The 21,132-nt window shown below is 39.5% G+C and overlaps 1 protein-coding gene across 3 annotated transcripts in view; it reads right to left on the bottom strand.

The window, feature by feature from the left end:
- The window catches only part of EPS8 (EGFR pathway substrate 8, signaling adaptor), a 197,829-nt gene that overhangs the window by 111,990 nt on the left and 64,707 nt on the right, over positions 1-21,132 (bottom strand). Inside the window, exon 1 of one of the 3 annotated variants that reach the window (XM_055571107.1) lies at positions 7,538-7,558. The exons of 1 other annotated variant lie outside the window; for it this stretch is intronic. Coding sequence is in view for 1 of the 2 variants with exons in the window: in XM_055571088.1 (XP_055427063.1) it covers positions 5,504-5,560 (57 nt within the window). In the remaining variant the exon portion in view is untranslated. Of the gene's footprint in view, positions 1-5,503; positions 5,578-7,537; positions 7,559-21,132 lie in introns of those variants that run through there. One more of the 3 variants, XM_055571088.1, reaches the window with a different exon arrangement.

The following is a 21,132-nucleotide window of genomic DNA, read 5'->3' on the forward strand; positions in this document are numbered from 1 at the left end:
TGGCTCAGTGGTAAAGAATCCGCCTGCCAAACAGGCAAATTCAATCTCTAGCTTGAATTCAATCTAGAATTCAATTGGTTCAATCTCTAGATCGAGGAAGAGTCCCTGGAGAAGGGAATGGCTACCCACTCCAGAATTCTTGCCTGGAGAATCCTATGGACAGAGGAGTCTGGCGGGCTACAGTCCATGGAGTCACAAAGAGTCAGATATGACTTAGAGACTCAACAACAACCACAGAGTTAGGGGTCCCCCCACTGCCCATCCCTCCTCAGGCTCTCTCCTTTCAATTCTGATACACTTTTATAAATTCACCTTTCTCCCTCCAGCTTCCAAAACAATAATTTCTTCCTCTCTTTCCTATTTCAGCTCACCTAATTCCTAGTTGTCCAATTTTTGTCCCTTTTCACGCAAAATCCCAATGGAAAAACTCTGAATTCCATGTCAGAATGAGTTGTTACTGCTCTGCCTCTGAGAATCTGTGCAATTTCTTAGCCTGAGGACCTCTGATTCTTTATCTATCACAGGGATTAAAAGACAGCCTGTGATGCCAATCAGATGCAGTTAAGGCCAGAGAAAATAACACAGCTGGAGTTTTTGTTTATAAAGTACTCTAAGAGACCTCTGAGATCTCTGGTTCAGAAGTCAGATGTGATTCAAGATCTGGCTCTGCCATTTATGTTATGAATTAATGACTTTGGGCAAGTTAACTAACCCCTCTAAACCTTATCTTTCTTCATCTATAAAATGAAGACATCTATTTATAAGGTTTTGTGAGGGCTGCATGGCTTAATCCATACCCAGCACTCATTATAGTGCTGGGCATATAGTAAAGGCTGACAAAAAGTTAAACATAATTATTATCTAAGGGTAAATCAGGGATTCCCTGATCTTTTAGGTTACCTTCCCAGTCTCTACATACTTCTGAGCATACCTATTTATTTCCACAGGTAAATTTATGCCTTTTTTTTATGACACTGGTTAAACAAGTTCTCTGGCATTTTTCTCTGTTGCACTGTGCTCCTCTTACAGGGATTTTTTTTTTTTAAATGTCTCTCACCATTCAAAGAGAGGGGAGAAGGAGGACAGAAATGAAGGAAGGAAAGAGAGAGAACTCTCCGTTCACAGTCTGTATGTTATCAATTAGTACAGTCAGTTTGGTTATAATGTGGCATATGTGTTCCTGAAAAATTGTGATGCTATGCAAAATCACACCGTGAAAAGCACAGAACTGAGGGGAGAAAATAGCCGTCAGTGATACATAAAAAAGAAAAGACCCTAGCACAGGTTTTCAAATGTTAAATGGCTAAAAAATAAATAAAAACGATAATAAACATGGTACCTTACTTTGCAAAAGACCTGAAGTTTGCTTGTGGAATTGGGTGTCCAAGGACTGTGGCTTGTGAGTTCATTGTGCAATGGTGGAAGAAGGCTTATCTGAAATTGGAGGGTTATGAATCAAGACATGGGTGGTCGTGGCTCATGATATGCAGTGAAGTCAGGGAGCTGTGGGGCAGCAGAAGTGTGTGCATGGGTATTTTGTCAATTTCTATGTGGCTCTCAGTTCAGCTAGGTGAAATGCCCTGTGTTCACCAACTAGGTGAAAATAAAGTAAAATCAGGCACAATAAATGTGAAATCTACATTCTACTCAAATTGCTCCCTAACATCAATGCTGTAGGAATAAAATTTCATTTTCAAAACAAGCACGGTAGCTGAACTGACTGTATTTATCTCCAAACTGTGAACTCCTGAAAAACATTCCCAGAAATATAATCACTATTTTCAAAGTCTGTGTTGCCCTTCAATTTCCTACCAGCCCAAAGCCTTTACCAAGAAGTCATTCTTTCCTCATCAGTATTGAGTTACTACACAAAATCTAAAATATTTAACTGCATCTTTGTTTCTTCAGCTTTCCCAGCTATGGAGAGCTCTGATTCAGACAGCCATGCCGTATGTGTTTAGGTATCTAAACAGTCCTGTCCCCAAAGGTGTCCACTCAACAGAGAATAAAAAGGCCTGCTAGTCAATAACTCACTGCCATGGCGTGACATTTACTCAGTTGTCAAATATTTACAGTGAGAATCTACTAAGTACATGAAAGCATAGGAGTTATAAGATGAAACCACATCCTACACTGCTATATTTAAAATGATAACCAACAAGTCCTATTGTAATCACAGGGAACTCTGCTCAATGTTATCTGGCAGCCTGGATGGGAGGGAAGGTCGGGGGAGAATGGATACATGTATATGTATGACTGAGTCCCTTCACTGTCCACCTGAAGCTATAACAACATAGTTAACTAGCTATCAGTTTACTTCAGTTGCTCAGTTGTGTCCGACTCTGCAACCCCATGGACTGTATACTCCAATACAAAATAAAAAGTTCAAAAAAAGAAAAAGATGAAGCCACATCCAACCCATCATAGTAAGAGGTAGAGACTCAACTCAGCAGAGTATTTCAAGTCACTGCTATGTAAGGGCTTCCATGTTATGTAGAAGGTGTAAAATATTACAACACATGTAAAAATAACAGTGACACAAAACATAACATGAAGCACCTTAATAGAAAGTACAAAATACATTACCTTCCATGTTGGAAGAGGGGACCAGGAGAAAGTTTATGGAGGTGATTAGCAGACCTGAAGGATGAAGTAAATTTTGGATATGAGAGAGAGACTTCCTTAATGTGGCATGAGTCAAGAAAAAAGCAGGACATGGAGATGTAAAGCATAAAGATCAAGAAGTGTAGGCCTTAAATTAAGATATATGACAAGTGGTAAGTTACGAACCAGATTTTGCATTTGACATGATGGGAAATGGAAATGCCACGGACAATTTTTAGCCAGTGAAATGCAACATCAGTGATGAATGGGCAATGGGGAGCCCAAAGGGCTTTCAGAGATCCCAGGCTTTGAATAAGTTAAGAGACTTCATTCAGAGTCTTTGGAGGCCAGGCCAGCACAGCAGGAGGGCTTCCCCCAGCTACAATTCCCCGCTTTGTGTCCAAGATTGATATTCACGGCTCTACTTAATGGATACTAACTGTGTCATTTGGTCTGGCAAATTGTATGAAAAAGTGGGAAAAAAAAGAAAATTACCTACAAAATAAGGAAAAAGTATTTTTTAGAAACGAGGAAGGAAACAGAAGAATGCAATGCAACCTACAGTAGTAATAATACTGTCAGATACTTAAATCTGACATTCGTTAGGATCATATAATTAGGGGAGTTAAATAATATGATCCTGAATCACATCGAAACATCTGACACAATGTATTTTTAATACTCAAAAAACTGTACACCAATGTTCCTAAGAGCAAAAGCATTCTTGAACAGACGTTCATGTGAGATCTACAGCAAGATTAAGAAACATACATGCATTTCAACTGAGATTTTACATTACCAAGTAGAGAGACAAAATTTTACAAGGTGCTTTAAATTTTTAGAAAGTATACTGAGAATTAAAACTACCACAAGCTTCTTCTAATCAAATTCCCAAACCTAGTTAGTACATTCTATACAGAAGACTTGCATTCAAAGCCCATAAATTTTAACTAAAATAAGTATAGTTTTTCACATAGCTGAAAAGTCCAATTAACAGGTTCACCTGTCAAACAGTTAAAAACATACACAAACTTCAACTCTAAAATAAAAAAGAATTTTTAGAGAATATTTAATGGTTTAATCAAATCAGAACTGTCCTATAGGGTAAATTATCAAGAGAATGTATGATAATCTACCTCATTATATCACCTCCACAAAAATTTTATGCAATTCAACTAAGCTATTATTTAAAAATCTAAAATATAATGAGCTGACTCGGAGTCCCTTAAAACTCCAAACCAGTTCCCTTAAGTAAACGTCATACCTACCTTGATGAGTTAATGACATATGTGATTTCACTGAAGAATAGATGAAAAAGGAGACCTCTCTATACAACTTATTTCAGAATTATTTACATAGAAAATGAGTCTAAATGTTTATCTTAACCTCTTCTAAGTCATTCCCACTTATATGCAATTTACTTAAACTGAAAATACTGTGTGCAAGTTTAGTTACTGAAAAACAGAAACCTCCTTGAAAATAGATACAGCAGGTACAAGGATACCCTTCTTCAGGTGAAAACAGGTGTGTCAAAAGGCAAAATATTTACATACCACCCCCAGTGCATGTGTAAGATTTATACTAACAGTGAGACTGACATGTGCCTGGGAATTGTGGCCTGTAAAACTGACCAAAGCTTTGTAGCAAGGGTAAAAGTAAATCAAGCCATAAACATCTCAAGGAATCTCATTTTCTTCTCATGCTGACAAAAAGCTGCATACAATGGTTGTATGAGTAGTTCAAACTTCTTTGAACTGTTAATATTCCTTATGGTATAGAGTCTCAATAAATAACAGACACATTACGGGAAAATCAACTTAGCCAGGACTCCATTTCCAGAAGGATCCATACAGTCATAACCATGGCACCTGAACTCCAGAAGGCATGACACTTTCCAGCACCCTAACAGCGATGTTATCAGTTACTTCTGCTATGCACTACAATGTGATACACTTTCACTAGCTCTCCTCCAATTTTCTACAGTATCTTAATTTATACTTGCACTTAATTATTAGTAAGAGAACAAAAAGGCTCCTCCTGAACAGTAAATGTAACAAATAAATAGATAAGAGCTACAAAAAATAGTAGATCTCTATGTACTAAGAATTATATATACTTGCCATTAAGCTCATACTTAAAGCACCCTGAGTATAAAATTACGGAGTGTTATGAAAGAGCTTTATGAAAAGTTATGGATTTTTGGAGAAGAGTTGTTCTTTGAAAAACTCCATTAATTGACTATTTAAACATTTAAAATATCCATTAACATTCATGGATTTAAAAAAAAAAGAAAACTTAAAAGACACATATTCACTACTTTCTTGGTCCCAAGCAAAATGTTTACACAGAAATTTGGCAGTGCAAAGTCTGTGCTCAGAGCCAATAAAAACTTAAGAAAACTGAGCTTGGTAATAAGCACATTTTCACAGTACAACTAAAGGCATAGAACAACCCAGAGCAATTAAAATTTATAGGATAATAACAGTATTTTGCATATCAGATTAATTTTTAAGTAATTTTAAGAAAACTTGAGATACACATACACACACACACTTTCCCAACTGTTAATAGTCAACAGACTTTTTTCTTAGCTATAATGATGGAGGAAGGATTACTCTCTTAACCACTGACCTAAGAAGGGAAGAAAATTCTGCGTATCCTCACCTCTATAAGCAAGAACCCTGGAGGTAGGAGGCAGGACCCTATAGCACCTAGGGTACCAACTTCACCAAGTCCAGAAGTCCCCTGGAGTTCCAAATAGGAATTTACAATATTGTCAAAGGGTTTATTGGGACTAAAAGTATTACCACATGTTTCAAGGTCTACAAATATCCTCCATGATAATTACGCCTTTGAGAGCCCTCCTTAGCAAAGAAAACATTCACAAACTCAAACTTACCCACACAAGCCAGGAGAGCTGCTCTGAGCGATCCTCCGGGCAATACTGAGAGGACATTCCTCTCTGTTCACTCTGGTGCCAAGTGACCTTCGGCACATCAACATCAGCAAGGGTGGGGCTTGGAGCTTCAGTTTCGGCATTGTGCTACCCTGGACGAAGTTTCTCTGGTTTCTCCAGGGCGTTAACTAAGACTTCCTCTTCTTGTTAAGTGAGTAAACACAGTCACTATGCTTCCAACTCTTCCCTGAAGTGGTAAAGCCGTAAATGGTACAAATACTGGTGGGAAGATTGCTAGTGCTCTAAATTTAAACAGACCCTGTACAGATGGGCTATTATTATTCTCAGCTAAAGAGGTGATTTCTAAGGAACAGAGGTTAATAAGTAACTTAATGGGAATTACAGGTGCCACAATCCGGTCAACTGAGCTAATGAAGAAGACTTTCCACCATAGGTACACAGAAAAAATGAGAAACAGAAACAGATTTTTAAAATGAAATACACAGCTCCACTTGCTGTAAAGAAAAACCCCCTGGTGCCAAAACAAAGCTAGGACTGATGGCCAAACCAAAGCCAGGACTGATGGCCAAACCAAAGCCAGGACTGATAGTCAAAGTTCTAGTAAGTACAAAAGCAAACATCGTCAGTTGTGGCCAACAGAACAATCACTGAAGTGCCTTTAAGGCTTGTGTCTAACTGATATTGGTACGGAGATGTCCCCTCAAAGAATGGGATCAGAAGAAAGTTCTCTCCTAACTTATGGTTGCCAGCAGGGAAGGATGGGGGGAAGGGATATTTAGGGAGTTCGGCATTGACACGTATACACTGCTTATAGTTAAAATGGGCTTCCCTGGTAGCTCAGACCGTAAAGAATCTGCCTACGATGAAGGAGACCTGAGTTCGATTCCTGAGTCAGGAAGACCCCCTGGAGAAAAGGAAATGGCAACCCACTCCAGGATCCTTGCCTGGAGAGTTCCATGGGCAGAGGAGCCTGGCGGGCTACAGTCCATGGGGTCACAAAGAGTTGGACACAACTGAGTGACTAACACACACAAATTCTTTGTTGCGACAACACTGAAGGCATGAGCTATGGGGAAAGCACAACACTTTCATGTCTGTGCACTAGCTTCTGGCTTCAGCTTCATAGTTAAAATGGATAATCAACAAGGACCTACATACAGCACAGGGAATTCTGTTCAATGTTATGTGGCAGCCTGGATGGGAGGGCAGTTTGGAGGAGAAGAGATACATGTATGTGTATGGCTGGGTCCCTTTGCTATCCACCTGAAAGTATCACAACACTGTCAATCCGCTATACTCCAGTATAAAATTAAAAGTTAAAAAAAGAAGAAGAGAGTTCTCTCTCAGGAGAGCAGAGTTGGGCTAGATTTCTAGCCCTGCTTTTCTTCAGCACAGTATACAAATTGCCCAAGCATCCATAGCAACCCTAATGCTCATATAGGGAGAGAAGAAGAGGCACACAAGTTGGGCATAAAGTTGGTTCTGAGGTCCTTCCATAAAACTGGAGCTATCGACAAAGGGCTGCAATCACAATTATAGAATGATGAGGGTGACAGGAGAAATCCACCCATTGTCTTAGTAAGACTTTCAGTGGGGTTTGTCTCTGAGAGTCCGGGTGAGAGGTCAGGTGAAACACAGCCAGAAATTAAAATCTTAAGCCTGGGGCCTCCCTGGTAGCTCACTGGTAAAGAATCTGCCTGCCAATGCAGGAGACATGGGTTCGATCCCTGATCCGGGAAGATCCCACATGCTGCAGAGCAACATAGCCTGTGCATCATTAATACTGAGCCTGTGCTCTAGAGCCTGTGCTCTAGAGCCTGCGAGCCACAGTAACTGAGTCTGCAGGCTCTAGAGCCCGTGCTCCACAGCAAGAGAAGCCACCGAAATGTGACGCTTGGATAACACAACCAGAGAGTAGCCATCGCTCGCCACAACGAGAGCAAAGCTCCCGGCAGCAACAAAAGCCCAGCACAGCTAAAAAATAAATTAATTAAATTAAAAATAAGACAAACAAACCCCAAGCCTGTGTCACAACAGTTCTGAAGTCTGTGAGAATCTCCAAAGTAAGAAATGGAAGCAAAAATGGATCCTGGGCTTATGATATCCCTGGAGTATCTGAAATAAACAAACATAAAACTCCATTAAAAGTAGCACTACATCAACATGGCCGTAATGGATTCCCACAAGCTAGAAAAACTAAACCAATACAAAACAAAAGCAAAAAAGAATCGTCACTACAAAGGAACTTATAATTTAGAAATTACAAAATAGGTGAGAAAATGATTTACTGTGATTTGATGTATTTGAGTACTAACAAATAAAGCAAATGGAAAATTTAGCAATCAACTAATGTTTTAACATGAAGATGCCAGAAAAGCAGAATTATTAAGAGATGGGGGAAGAAAAGAATCTATAAATAGGGAAGTAAAAAAACAAGCAGGTTTTACAACAATCAAACTGAATTTATGTGCATATCAGTTCAGTTCAGTTCAGTCGCTCAGTCGTGTCCGACTCTTTGCGACCCCATGAATCGCAGCACACCAGGCCTCCCTGTCCATCACCAACTGCCAGAGTTTACCCAAACTCATGTCCATCGAGTTGGTGATGCCATCCAGCCATCTTATCCTCTGTCGTCCCCTTCCCTCCTGCCCCCAATCCCTCCCAGCATCAGAGTCTTTTCCAATGAGTCAACTCTTTGCATGAGGTGGCCAAAGTATTGGAGTTTCAGGATCAGCATCAGTCCTTCCAATGAACACCCATGACTGGTCTCCTTCAGGATGGACTGGTTGGATCTCCTTGCAGTCCAAGGGACTCTCAAGAGTCTTCTTCACACCACAGTTCAAAAGCATCAATTCTTTGGCGCTCAGCTTTCTTCACAGTCCAACTCTCACATCCATACATGACTACTGGAAAAACCATAGCCTTGACTAGATGGACCTTTGTTGGCAAAGTAATATCTCTGCTTTTGAATATGCTATCTAGGTTGGTCATAACTTTCCTTCCAAGGAGTAAGCGTCTTTTAATTTCATGGCTGCAATCACCATCTGCAGTGATTTTGGAGCCCCCCAAAAATAAAGTCTGACACCGTTTCCACTGTTTCCATCTATTTCCCATTATATGCATATAGATATGCACATTTCTCTGCATAGAGAACCCACAGTTTTCATCAGAATCCTGTAACTTAGAAAGGGAATAGCATCACTATAAATAGAATTTTAAAAACTTGTTTAGAAAAGTGCTAATTGATACCAGAACTTAATTATCTGGCAGAACCTATTCATACCAACTTTTCTTCTCTACTATTTTTCAACTTCCTGACTACTCGGCTCTGTAACTCTTCATTTCCTGGAAATTCTAACCCATCCCCCAAGCCATTCAGAAACCTCCAACCCTTGCAAAAAAGATAGAGTGGAAACTGTGATGTGCCACCCTGATCCTCTTTCACAACTGAAGGGTTTTTTTTCCCCCAGATGTGTAGTGATGCCAGTATACAGGCCTTGGCTATCAGCTCTCTTAAGAATGGCCTTAGCTGAAGAGTCTCCTCATGTAAGTTCATGCAGCCTTCATCCAAAGACTGGCTGGAGACAATGGTGAAACGCCATCCCAGCTTTAGGGCCTCCAGGGGTCAGACTTCCACCAAGACTACAAGACAGCCTAACCTCCTCCCTGCCCAGAGTTGGTTTCTTCCTTCCACTCCCCAGGGCTTGATTGATCCCAAGGGCACTTTCTGAGAAATTTTCAGTGCACTAATTTCCATCTGAGTTTGCATCCTAGGGAACTCAAACTGCAACAGAAGAAAATCAGACAGGAATAAAAAAGACAGGATATGAGAACAATACTATCAAGGAAGTGAAAAGAGTAAGAAAGACTTGTAACCAGCCAGGAGAATGACAAAAGGTATTAATATAATCTCTTTCTTTGATAATAGAAGGGAAGGCCTTTTTGAAAATGAACAATATAATCACAAAAATTCCCACCCATCATATCAGTGTATATCTGAACTTGAGTGAGTCAAAGGAATCTTAACAGGGTATTCCAGCTCTAGCTCCTGTCACTTTGAAGATAAAGCTCTTAGGCCCAGGAGTCTGCAAAATGCCAAAACTGTAGCTGCTTAGATATAGGAACATTTATTCTTTTAAGACAGTCACTTTTCCCAAAGCAAGTTAACAGGTACATTTAATACTCTGCTACGACAAGGTTACCAGTAGTAATATGAGTGGGGTGTGTGTGTGTGCGCGTGTGTGTGCAATTTCTGGCTTCCTTTAATAGTCATGGAAAAATGTGCAGCAAACAAATGTATCACATTTCAAATACATATTTCTCATGGCTACTTCTGGTGAGCTGCCTTATCTTAGAAAGGGGAGAGAGTCAAAAACCTATGAGCCTAGCTTAGATTTGTCCCATGCCCCAGTAGCAGAATTCTGATATATCTTTTAGTTCTGAATCATTGATAAAGATGTTAATGATAGTTTTATAAAAGGCTAATCTTAACCTAGTTGTGATGTGTGCTCAGTCATCAGTCATGTCCGACTCTTTGTGACCCCATGAACTGCAGAGCCCACCAGGCTCCTGTGCTCAAGGAATTTTCCAGGCAAGAATACTGGAGTGGGGAGCCATTTCCTCCACTAGGGGATATTCCCGACCCAGGGATCGAACCCACAGTCTTACTCTGGTACAAGCTGGTATATGACTAATCATTATCCAGAATACTAATAAGAAAACTGCACAAACTAAAACAATATTCATACGCACACTCAGAATGCCAATGACACTGGACAAATGTAAACAAGGTTCATGGGTATTTGCTGATTCTCTCACCTTTCGAACAAAGAGCAGAACACCAGAAACAGTCACGAGAAACAGTATATATTTGGAACGTGACAGATTTGACTGCTATATATTTTTCCCATGACTACTGAAGGAAGTTGGAAATTGTGCATGCACACACACACGCACACACACACATCTATACTAGTAACCTTGCCCTACATTCCACATTTTGTAACCACAAATACAGAAGCAGAACAAGATAAGCTGTAGCAAAACCTCTCAAACTAAACCCACCAGATCCAAAAAGACATGAAGGCATTTACACAAATTGTTAGGACCACCAAGCAGAATGGATCAACACTGCTGTAATCCACTCAACCCGCAAGCCTAAACAGAGTCTCACTCTCAGTTCTTCCATTTGTCTTTCATTCTTTCCTCTCCCAAGAATCACAATCTGCCGGGTCTTCTCTAAGCCAACCCTTCTTCTCCTTCTAACTTTAAAACCTTTTTTTTAATGAGAGTAAGAAACGAATGTGCTAGAAATATGAGAAAATCCAAAAGAAACTGTGTATGTGTCTGCACTCAGTTGTGTCTGACTCTTTCTATGGACAGTAGCCCACTAGGCTCCTCTGTCCACGGCATTCTCCAGGCAAGAACACTGGAATGGGTTGCCATCTCCTCCTCTAGGGTATCTTCCCAGGCCAGGGATTGAACCTGCATCTCTTGTGTCTCCTGCACTGACAGCCAGATTCTTTACCACTAGCTCCACCTGGGAAGCCAAAAGAGGTTTCTAAACTCTAAATGTCAAACCTCAATTATATACAAACTAAGCTAGTTGAATACATATGGGTAGAATGACTAACAAAATACCTTAACAACTTATCTGGAAAAGGAATGAGACTGCAATATAACACATATTGGGGAAGAATCACATCACATTAATACTTTACAGGCATACAAAAGGGCAAACACGCATGGCATGTGAATGAGGGGAAGAACCAATTTCATATAATAAAAGATCAAATGAGTCACTATAGGTTTAGAGTCATTGTTTGGACACAGAATCTGGATAAAAGGTAGAATCATAAAAATAGAAGAAACATAAATGGGCACTTCTTGTGAATAAATACACACAGGACTAACAATATTCATTCTTCACATAAGTCATTTAGAAGAATGAGATCATAATTCAATTTCAGGTTTATAAACAGCTTGTGCTGTTTATGCTTAGTTGTTTAGTCGTGTCTGACTCTTTGTGACCCCATGGACTATAGCCCACCAGGCTCCTCTGTCCATGGGGATTCTCCAGGCAAGAATACTGGAGTGGATTGCCATGCCCTCCTCCAGGGGATCTTCCCAACCCAGGGATCAAACCCAGGTCTGCCACACTGCAGGTGGATTCTTCACCAGCTAAGCTACCAGGGAAGCCCATAGACAGCTTAAGTCTCTCTTATTATAAGATGGAAAATACTGATTTGAGAACAATGAACTCATTATTACTGTAAAATAATATAATGGCATGTAAGTGAACAAAATGGCAGTTCTGCCTTAAACTGGCAAAGTTTTAGGTATATGCTTGGGAAACATCACACAGACTTACCTGATTATGGATTTCAGTGTCATTTTCAACCTAGGAATCACTGTAGAGTTCCAAAGAGTCATGCTTTTATTTGACAATTTCAATTGAAAGGCCAAAAAAATTTTGAAAAACATGGTGAAAACAAAAGAAAAAAAGGATTTCTCATTTCTATTCATGTCCTACAACCAAAGAGAAGTTGGAAAGTGTGGTGACCTCAGCTCAAAGAAACTGATCGCTTGTGTTTATGCCCTCACTCTGCCACTGAATAGCTCTGTACCTCAGGGAGTAATCTAACCTCCCTCTGCTCCATTTCCTCACCCGTAAAAGGAGATCAATGAGACCCGTTTGTAAACTCTCATTCACGTCTATTCTAGAACATTTACCTAATTCAAACTTAAAAGGAGAAAATCTACTTTATTAGATTTGGGCTAAGATGGGTTGCAAAGAATCAGTCATGACTGAGTGAACTGAAGACACAGCAACTGGCAGTTTCACTCTTTTCAACAGAAAATGGTAAATTTTCAGAAAAATAAAATTACCAAGGATAAAAGTGTGTGAAAGTGTTAGTTGCTTAGTCATGTCCAACTCTTTGTGACCCCATGAACTGCAGAGCCCACCAGGCTCCTCTGTCCATGGAATTCTCCAGGCAAGAATACTGGAGTGAGTTGCCATTTCCTCCTCCAAGGGATCTTCCTGACCCAGGGATGGAACCCAGGTTGACAAATCAGGAAAAAAAAAGGTGTCAGTTGCCATGAGGACAGCTATAAATTCACCTCAGAAATTATAAAGAAATACTTTTACAGAGCCTCCAACTTCTGCTGAAAAATTCCCATTTGCATATACAGACTCCGCCAAAACACAATAGGAACAAAGAATTTCTGAGAGGCAGAGAAAATAGAAGTTTTTGGCACACAGTACCAATATTTCTCATCATTATAAAGATTTCACTTACAGCTTCCTCATTTCACCTGACTCAGATGCGGCTGGCATTTCACAGAACTGGCGAGGTGAATGCATATCAAAAGAACTGCCAAGATGTTCCCTGTAAAACAGCATTTTTAAACTTATAACATCATCCCCCAAACCTATGCTTTCCACAAAAAGTTAAACTCTTAAAAAAAATGATCAGACTACATTAGCCTATTAAAATCATGGGTGCTTCAGGATATTTAAGTGCCGTTTGGGAAGAAAAAGACATTTAATATAAGAGTACCAAACTCTTCCCAAAGTATTTTTACAGTCAGGAAATTGTCACATTAGCTAGATAATATGACTTAAGGTGGTGGCTCAGTGATAACAAACTCACCTGCCAGTGCAGGAAATACAGGAGAGGTAAATTTGATCCCTGGGTTGGGAAGATCCCCTGGAGAAGGAAATGGCAACCCACTCCAGTATTTTTGCCTGAGAAATCCCATGTACATAGAGCCTGACAGGCTACCATCCACGGCGTGGGAAAGAGTCAGATACGAATGAGTGTGCACACACACACACATATACACACACTCTCTCCTAAGTATAATCACACGCTCTGGCACCAGGAAGAAAGGAAGGAGCAAGCCAGCAAATGCAGAAAATGAACCATGAAAGCTGATACGGTACCATCTTACCAAAAACTCCAGAGAAAAACACCCTATGAAATATTGTGAAGAATCATCCTATATACATTTTAACAAGCTAATATTAAGCAAGCAGCCTTGAAAAATTAAATCAGGCAGCATTACGATAAACAGAATGAAATGCCTGTTTTCAGAGCAAGCAGTTTAGAAAAAGCTGTGTAAACAGTCCTGACAATGACATAGCCTATATCATCCTTCGAAAATACAACTTGCAATTAAATTTGCACATCAAATGATCCTTGAAGCTTGTATGTTACCAATAATAGGGGTGGCAGAGGGGTCTTAAATCATATGAGCCTTGCCAGTGGCACAGAGAACTACAGTCACATAAAGAAAAGCCACTGCAGCCAACACTTCAACATGTGTTTGAATGCCACAGGGATGCACGGATATTAAAGTGCTAGAGGCTGTATCAGTTTTAACTTCTTTGAATATCACTGGACTCAAGTTTGCCCAGGCAACAGAAAAGTGGTAATACAATGAAAGTGAATGGCAACCCACTCCAGTATTCTTGCCTTGAGACTCCTATGGACAGCGAAGCCTGATGGGCTACAGTCCATGGGGTCAAAAAGAGTCAGACAAGATTGAAGAGATTTAGCATGCATGCACACACAACCTTAAACAAATCATTAATATAGGCAATAGGATATAGTTATAAAGAACTTGCCTTTATGTGCAAAACAGGTTCAGATACCAGTACTGTTACTCACAGCTGTATGACTTTGGCCAAATTACTAAGTCTTTACGCTTGTTTATGAAGTGAAAATAACAGACTCTTTTTCATAGAGGCTGAATGAAATGCATGTAAAGAGCACAGCCTGATTAACTGTCAGGAATAAATGGCAGTTTAACAAACATCACCACTTCTCTGAGTTTTCTTTATCTTTGCCTGAGTGTGATCTTAAACTGCTGCATGCTTTATATCCTTATCAAATGAACTCTCATCAAAACTTTAACCATGACTATTTTTAAGTCTTTTACCATTCACAATTATTGTTTTACTCTGATTCTTCCCTGAAAGCTTTTATATAATGTGAGAACATTACATAATGGCCTAACTTGAATAATGTAGAGACCATGCCACTGGGCTGTGTAAGAGTTTCCAGAACTAATGAGGAAATTGAACTGCTAACTAAAAATCAAGCAGAATATGGGACTGAATGAACTAGTGTGGATGATTATATTTTTTTGTTTGAAGCATTGCTGGTTCTTTACTGTTATGTTTTCCAGATTTAAAGAAATCTTTTTTCTCTTTTCTCTAAAGCTACCTATAATTTATAGCAATCTGGTAAATTATACCTTTGTAAACAAAATCAAAGCATTTATCTCTTCTCCCTACCTGATCTCCCCAGAATCTGAAAACTCTTAGTGAATATTCTACCTGCACAGCCATATAGTTATCTACATAAAGTTCAATAAGCATCTGTTCTTCTAAAAGGAGAGAATGGTAAACACTGGCTGTATTAGCGAAACTTGCTCTGGAATGTCACATCTGAGAATGATGTGCACAGAATCAAGGTAGGACGAGACAGCTTTAAGGAACTAAGGATGAATTTAGGGAGCCAATGTTTATAAAGTGCGCTTCAAAAATCAGCCTGTTACCTTGCTTATACGGTTTCTGCCTAACAAGTGAGAGAGCAAAGTCTATTCTTACAGGACCCAGGAACCTAGGGATACTGGAGCAGGGGGACCTCCAGAAGACAGGAATTCACCTCTCTCTAAGAATTGCAGGCAAAAGCTGATGGTGAGTCACTGGCTTAGTTTCCTAACCCCAGAAGATTTTAAGAGGACAATCTGAGATGCCGTATTACAAGTGGTTAAGTGCAATCTGAGATTTCTTATTAGAAGTGGCTCCAGCAAAGCAGACTTAAAAACAGCGTACATTGTTGATAACTATTCTTGTGGGACTGATATAAATTATCAGGCTGAGTTTAATGAGACCAGACTTATTTTGCAAACAAATTAGTCTTACTTCAAATATCTTTGACAGAAATGAGTGTCCCCAAAGACAAAAATTATGTTCCAGTGCAAAACTACAGCACACCCCTGTGGGTATTAAATTCTTGTCCTGTTCATTGTCTTTGAGGTTTGGTCAACTACCTGTAAACTGGACTGGATCCTGAATTCTTCTAGGCTCCCCCAATATTTAGCTACAACTCTCCAAACTAATGTGTTCAATTTCTTTCCCATTCTTCGGACTTGGAATCACTAAAAATTAAAGCTGCCTCTTTCCCAAAGTCCTTCAAGCCAAAGCTGGACAACTTGATGTGAACTTCAGGGAAATCACCACAATAACTCATGTATGGACAACCTTCCTTCCTGCTGCCATAAGAGTCCCTCAGAAAGTTCTCCAGAAGGCCTGATGTCATCACAAAGACAAACTGCAAACTAGGAAAATCTGCCACATTGCTGCTAGCACTCTTCCTACTCTATCTGAAGGTTCTCTGAGTCCAACATCTAGAAATATTCTCGACAACTGATTGCCCTCTGCACTCAAAAACTAAGTTCATAGTTTGTTCTAACCATTAACCTGTTTTTTATTTTTTTGTCTCCAGAGAAACCTCCAGCACCTAGAGACCATTTCAATGGGTTACTGGACAAGCTACACTAACTCAGTTTATAGACCAAGAAAGTTCTTGGCAAAGTTTCAGAATGAATGACAGGGTTCAGGACACACTACTCCCAAAATATACCACCTTGGCATAGAATATTTTAAGTGGGGAGATAGTGGAGGACAGACGAGCTTTGCGCGCTGCAGTCCATGGGGTCGCAAAGAGTCAGACGTGACTTAGTGACTAAACAACAAGTGTGAGGAAAAAGCAGAAGCAAGACAGTCACCCAACCACCCCCAAGTCTTTCTCCCCAGAAACAGGCCCTAAAATAGCCATGTGAGAGGTATCCTTCTATATCCAGAGAAAAGGAACATCTCTATCTCTGAAGCAAAAGGCACACAGAACAATCTGAACACACAGGCCTCCTTAAATTCCTCCCAGTTCCCAACACTTACCTCCTACTCTTTAACCTATCATATTCCTCCATAACCATCCACTCTTCATCAAAATCAGCAATAAAAACACTCAGGTCTGTTTCTCCATTTCCTTACAGAGGCTTCATGTCACAAACAACTTTCACTAAATAAATGTATGTGATTTCCTCCTGTTAATCTGCCTTTGTCAGCTTAATTTGCAGGTCCGGCCAGGGGCCCTGAGAGAATTAAGGAAAACATTCTTCTCCCCTATGCTCCAGACATCACTCTTCACATGAGTTTATAAGTTTTTTCTTCTGTTCACCCACACTCTCACCAAACACTGCATATCATTTGTTATAAAAATTTATTTCAATTTGGCAGAGGAAAAATTTTTAAAACATTTCTTAGTTTAGCAGTCATAGTCATCTCTCTTTAAAACAATTTCGATATAACTTCCTCATAATTTTGTTGCTGATTTTTCATCTTTTTTTTTCTTTTAGACCAACAGGATTCATCTGTCAGTTGTCAGCATGAGTATTTTAAAATTGTGTATATATAAGGCATAAACATGCATAAGATTTTTTTCCTCTAGACCAAAATAAACATGCAGCTTAAATATATGTTTTCAACGTCAAGCTCCAACTTAGAACATATAATGTAGACCTTATATCCATACCTTTTATTAAAAAAAAAAAAGGTAGATTAGGTCTTTTTGTACTTTTTATCATGGTATCATACGTGCCTGTGTGCATGCATGCTCAGTCATTCAGTCATATTCGACTCTTTGAGACCCTTTGGACTGTAGCCCACCAGGCTCTGTCAATTTTTCAGGCAAGAATACTAGAGTAGATTGCCATTTTCTTCTCCAGGGGATCTTCCCAACCCAAGGATCGAAGCCAAATCTTCTGTGTCTCCTGCTGTTTCCTCCTTCCCCTCTGAACCATCAGGGAAGCCCATAATAGTACCAGACATTATCTCTAAATTGGGAACAACATTAATCTTTTATAAATTGGATGCATGTGGTAATCCTTTCTTTATACCTGTCTAGATTACTCTGTGGTGGTTTAGTCGCCAAGTCATGTCTGACTCTTGCGACCCCATGGACTATAGCCCGTCAGGCTCCTCTGTCCATGGGATTACCCAGGTAGAATTACTGTGGGTTGCCATTTCCTTCTCCAGGGGATCTTCCCGACCCAGGGATGAAACACTGGTCTCCTATACTGCAGGCAGATTCTTTACCAACTGAGCCATCAGAGAAGCACCTCAGTCAGTTCAGCTCAGTCCCTCAGTTGAGTCCGACTCTTTGAGACCCCATGGACTGCAGTACGCCAAGCCTCCCTGTCCATCACAATTTCCTGGAGCTTACTCAAACTCACATGCATCAAGTTGGTGATGCTATCCAACCATTTCATCCTCTGTTGTCCCCTTCCCTTTCCACCTTCAATCTTTCCCAGCATAAGGATCCTTTCCAATGAGTCGGTTCTTCCCACCAGGTGGCCAAACAAAGTATTGGAGTTTCAGCGTCAGCATCAATCCTTCCAATGAACATTCAGGACTGATTTCCTTTAGGATTGACTGGTTGGATTTCCCTGCAGTCCAAGGGACTCTCAAGAGTCTTCTCCAATCCCACAGTCCAAAAGCATCAATTCTTCGGCACTCAGCTTTCTTCACAGTCCAACTCTCACATCCATACATGACTACTGGAAAAACCATAGCCTTGACTAGACGGACCTTTGTGGGCAAAGTAATGTCTCTGCTTTTCAATATGCTGTCTAGGTTGGTCATAACTTTCCTTCCAGAGAGTAAGCATCTTTTAATTTCATGGCTGCAATCACCATCTGCAGTGATTCTGGAGCCCAGAAAAATAAAGTCTGACACTGTTTCCACTGTTTCCCCATATATTTGCCATGAAGTGATGGGACCAGATGCCATGATCTTAGTTTTCTGAATGTTGAGTTTTAAGCCAAATTTTCACTCTCCTCTTTCACTTTCATCAAGAGGCCCATTAGTTCTTCACTTTCTGCCATAAGGGTGGTGTCATCTGCATATCTTACATTATTGATATTTCTCCCAGGAATTCTGATTCCAGCCTGTGCTTCAGCCAGCCCAGTTTTTCTCATGATGTACTGTGCATATAATTTAAATAAGCAGGGTGACAATATACAGCCTTGACATACTCCTTCCTGATTTGGAACCAGTTTGTTGTTCCATGTCCAGTTCTACAACAGCATTTATGTGAGGATGCCTCTTGTCATTCTTTATTTCTTAATGTCTTTGAGTATTACCATATTCATTAATGTAACAGAAAACTTTTATAGCATCTTAACATAAAATCAAAATATCACCCCTTAGTCAGCCAGCCAGTCAGTCCCTAAAGTTTATGAACTGTCAGAGCTTGATATCAAAATCCAATCCTCATATCAGACTCCCAGGATAAACTGTGCATTTTATACATATGAGCTTCCCTGGTGGCTCAGATGGTAAAGAATCCACCTGTAATGTAGGAGACCCAGGTTCGACCTCTGGTTTAGGAAGATCTCCTGGAGAAGGGCATGGCAATCCATTCCAGTATTCTTGCCTGGAGAATCCCATGGACAGAGGAACCTGGCGGATTACAGTCCATGGGGTCACAAAGAGTCGGACACAACTGAGCGACTAACACACAGAGTAACATATATGGTATGTTTCAAATACCACCCTAAAGTCTCCCTTAGTTGACTTTGACATTCTAGAGGAAACTAAGATTCAGAAAGAATAAGGTAGCTTTTCTGAATGTGAATTAATTTTATCAAAGGTTTTCTATATCTTTAAATATAAAATATAATTCAAATCAGCTATACTTCTATTTTTAAATTGGGTGGCTATGGTACTACAAGTAAATATTACATGGTCAGTTACAGGGATTTTAAATTAATGCTTACATGAATCTTTGAGAAAGACACATACATGTGCATAACTCCCATACCCATTCTCTTGGCATTGCTCCATTTGTAAGGGAGCCTATTTACAGACATCTCAGGACCTGAGAGTAATGGATACTGCTTTTTTCTGAAAAGCTACCAGTCTTCAAGATTCCTCCCCAAATTAAAATTGTATATAATCTGTAAAAATAATGAGCCTTCAGTTCACTTTATATCATTTTGATTCATTTAACAATGAAACAAAATTCAGTATTGACAGAAGATTACTCATTCCCAGGTATCTTGTTAGGGAACATTTTTTTTTTTTTTTGATTCACCTTGTTTACTTCAAGGCAAACCCTATTCTGCATGCCATGAGGGTACCACTAGCCCACAGATGCATGCCAATAAATCAGGATAAGGCAGAAATACCTGACACTCACCTGCTGGCCCTCTAAGCCAATTTCCGCTCATTTGTGAGGACTGTCAGTAATTACAGCAACAACACACTGTATCTCACACCACCAACTCTGTATTGCTTGAAATCACTCTCCAAGCGTGCGTATGTAGTGCATATATAGTCTACAGAACACTTTCGCTTTTTTTCTTCTTCTTAATTCTCGTTTGTCACCTTATCAAAATTATACAATGGGATTTACACCAATTATTCTTAGTCATATGATGACTCACCCACTACTAAGTACTGACCGTACACATGAGACCTGTAGAAATCTCATTATAACAGCCCTGATTCATCACCGAAGGACAGAGACATGGATGAAGAAAAATATGAATGAGGGAAAAAATTTGAATTTTAAAAATTCATAAGCTCTGTAAATAAACTACTTAATATATATTTACTAAACAGTGTATATTTCTGTTGAAATTAAGTATTTGTTGAAGTTTGCCTCGTGTGAGTATGCTGATTGGTTCATAAATAAAGTCAAGAATTTGCCCTTTAGGTAACTCTGTATTACAGACATAGATACACACACTAAAAGCATACAAGTAGCACTGGTATATGCATGAACATTAAACACAGCATAAACCTAATAAAAATCATACTTAAGTACAAATAAAAGATCAGAAGACTTTAATATGATAGCTAGGGAGGAGTTAATCATAAAAACGGAATGAGTAGACAAAGATTGCAGGAAGCAAATGGCCACTTGTTTCCTATTAATAGTAAAGTTAGAAAGACTTTGCAGGGAGCTAATACTGAAGATAATTTCACAACTGAAACAAAACAGCCTGATAAAGCAAGAAGGATTAAGCGTGTCTTTCCTATGAAAGACAAGCTAAGGAACAAAGGATACAAGCAGAAAGAAAAACAGCAAGAAACAAGACATATAATAATGTCAAGGAGAACAGAGTGATGGGATTGGGGGAGGGGACTGAGAATTTCATATTCAGCTGTGGGGTATAAAATTCAGTCTCTGAGGTTTTTGGGGGACTGTTGTTTAAGATTTAAGAGAAGAAAACCTTAAAAAGAAATCACCCGGAGAAGGCAGCATCAGTTCAGTATAGTTCAAATGTGGACCAGAGAACTAGAACAACTAAGTTCTATAGTGATAAATGCCAGGTGGATTTATGAAAAATAGTCAAAAGGGAAGTGCCAGGTTTTGTCAAATACCTAGACATCTATGGAGTGACAGAAAAGAGTGAAGATAAATACATATATATACACATACATATATACAGAATGCTTTGCTGCTTGAGATATTTACGATATAGCAGGCATTCCTCAAAATAGTGAAATACAATAAGAGGTGGGTTTT

The sequence above is a fragment of the Bubalus kerabau genome, chromosome 1, assembly GCF_029407905.1.
Source record: "Bubalus kerabau isolate K-KA32 ecotype Philippines breed swamp buffalo chromosome 1, PCC_UOA_SB_1v2, whole genome shotgun sequence".
Classification (NCBI taxonomy): Eukaryota; Metazoa; Chordata; class Mammalia; order Artiodactyla; family Bovidae; genus Bubalus; species Bubalus kerabau.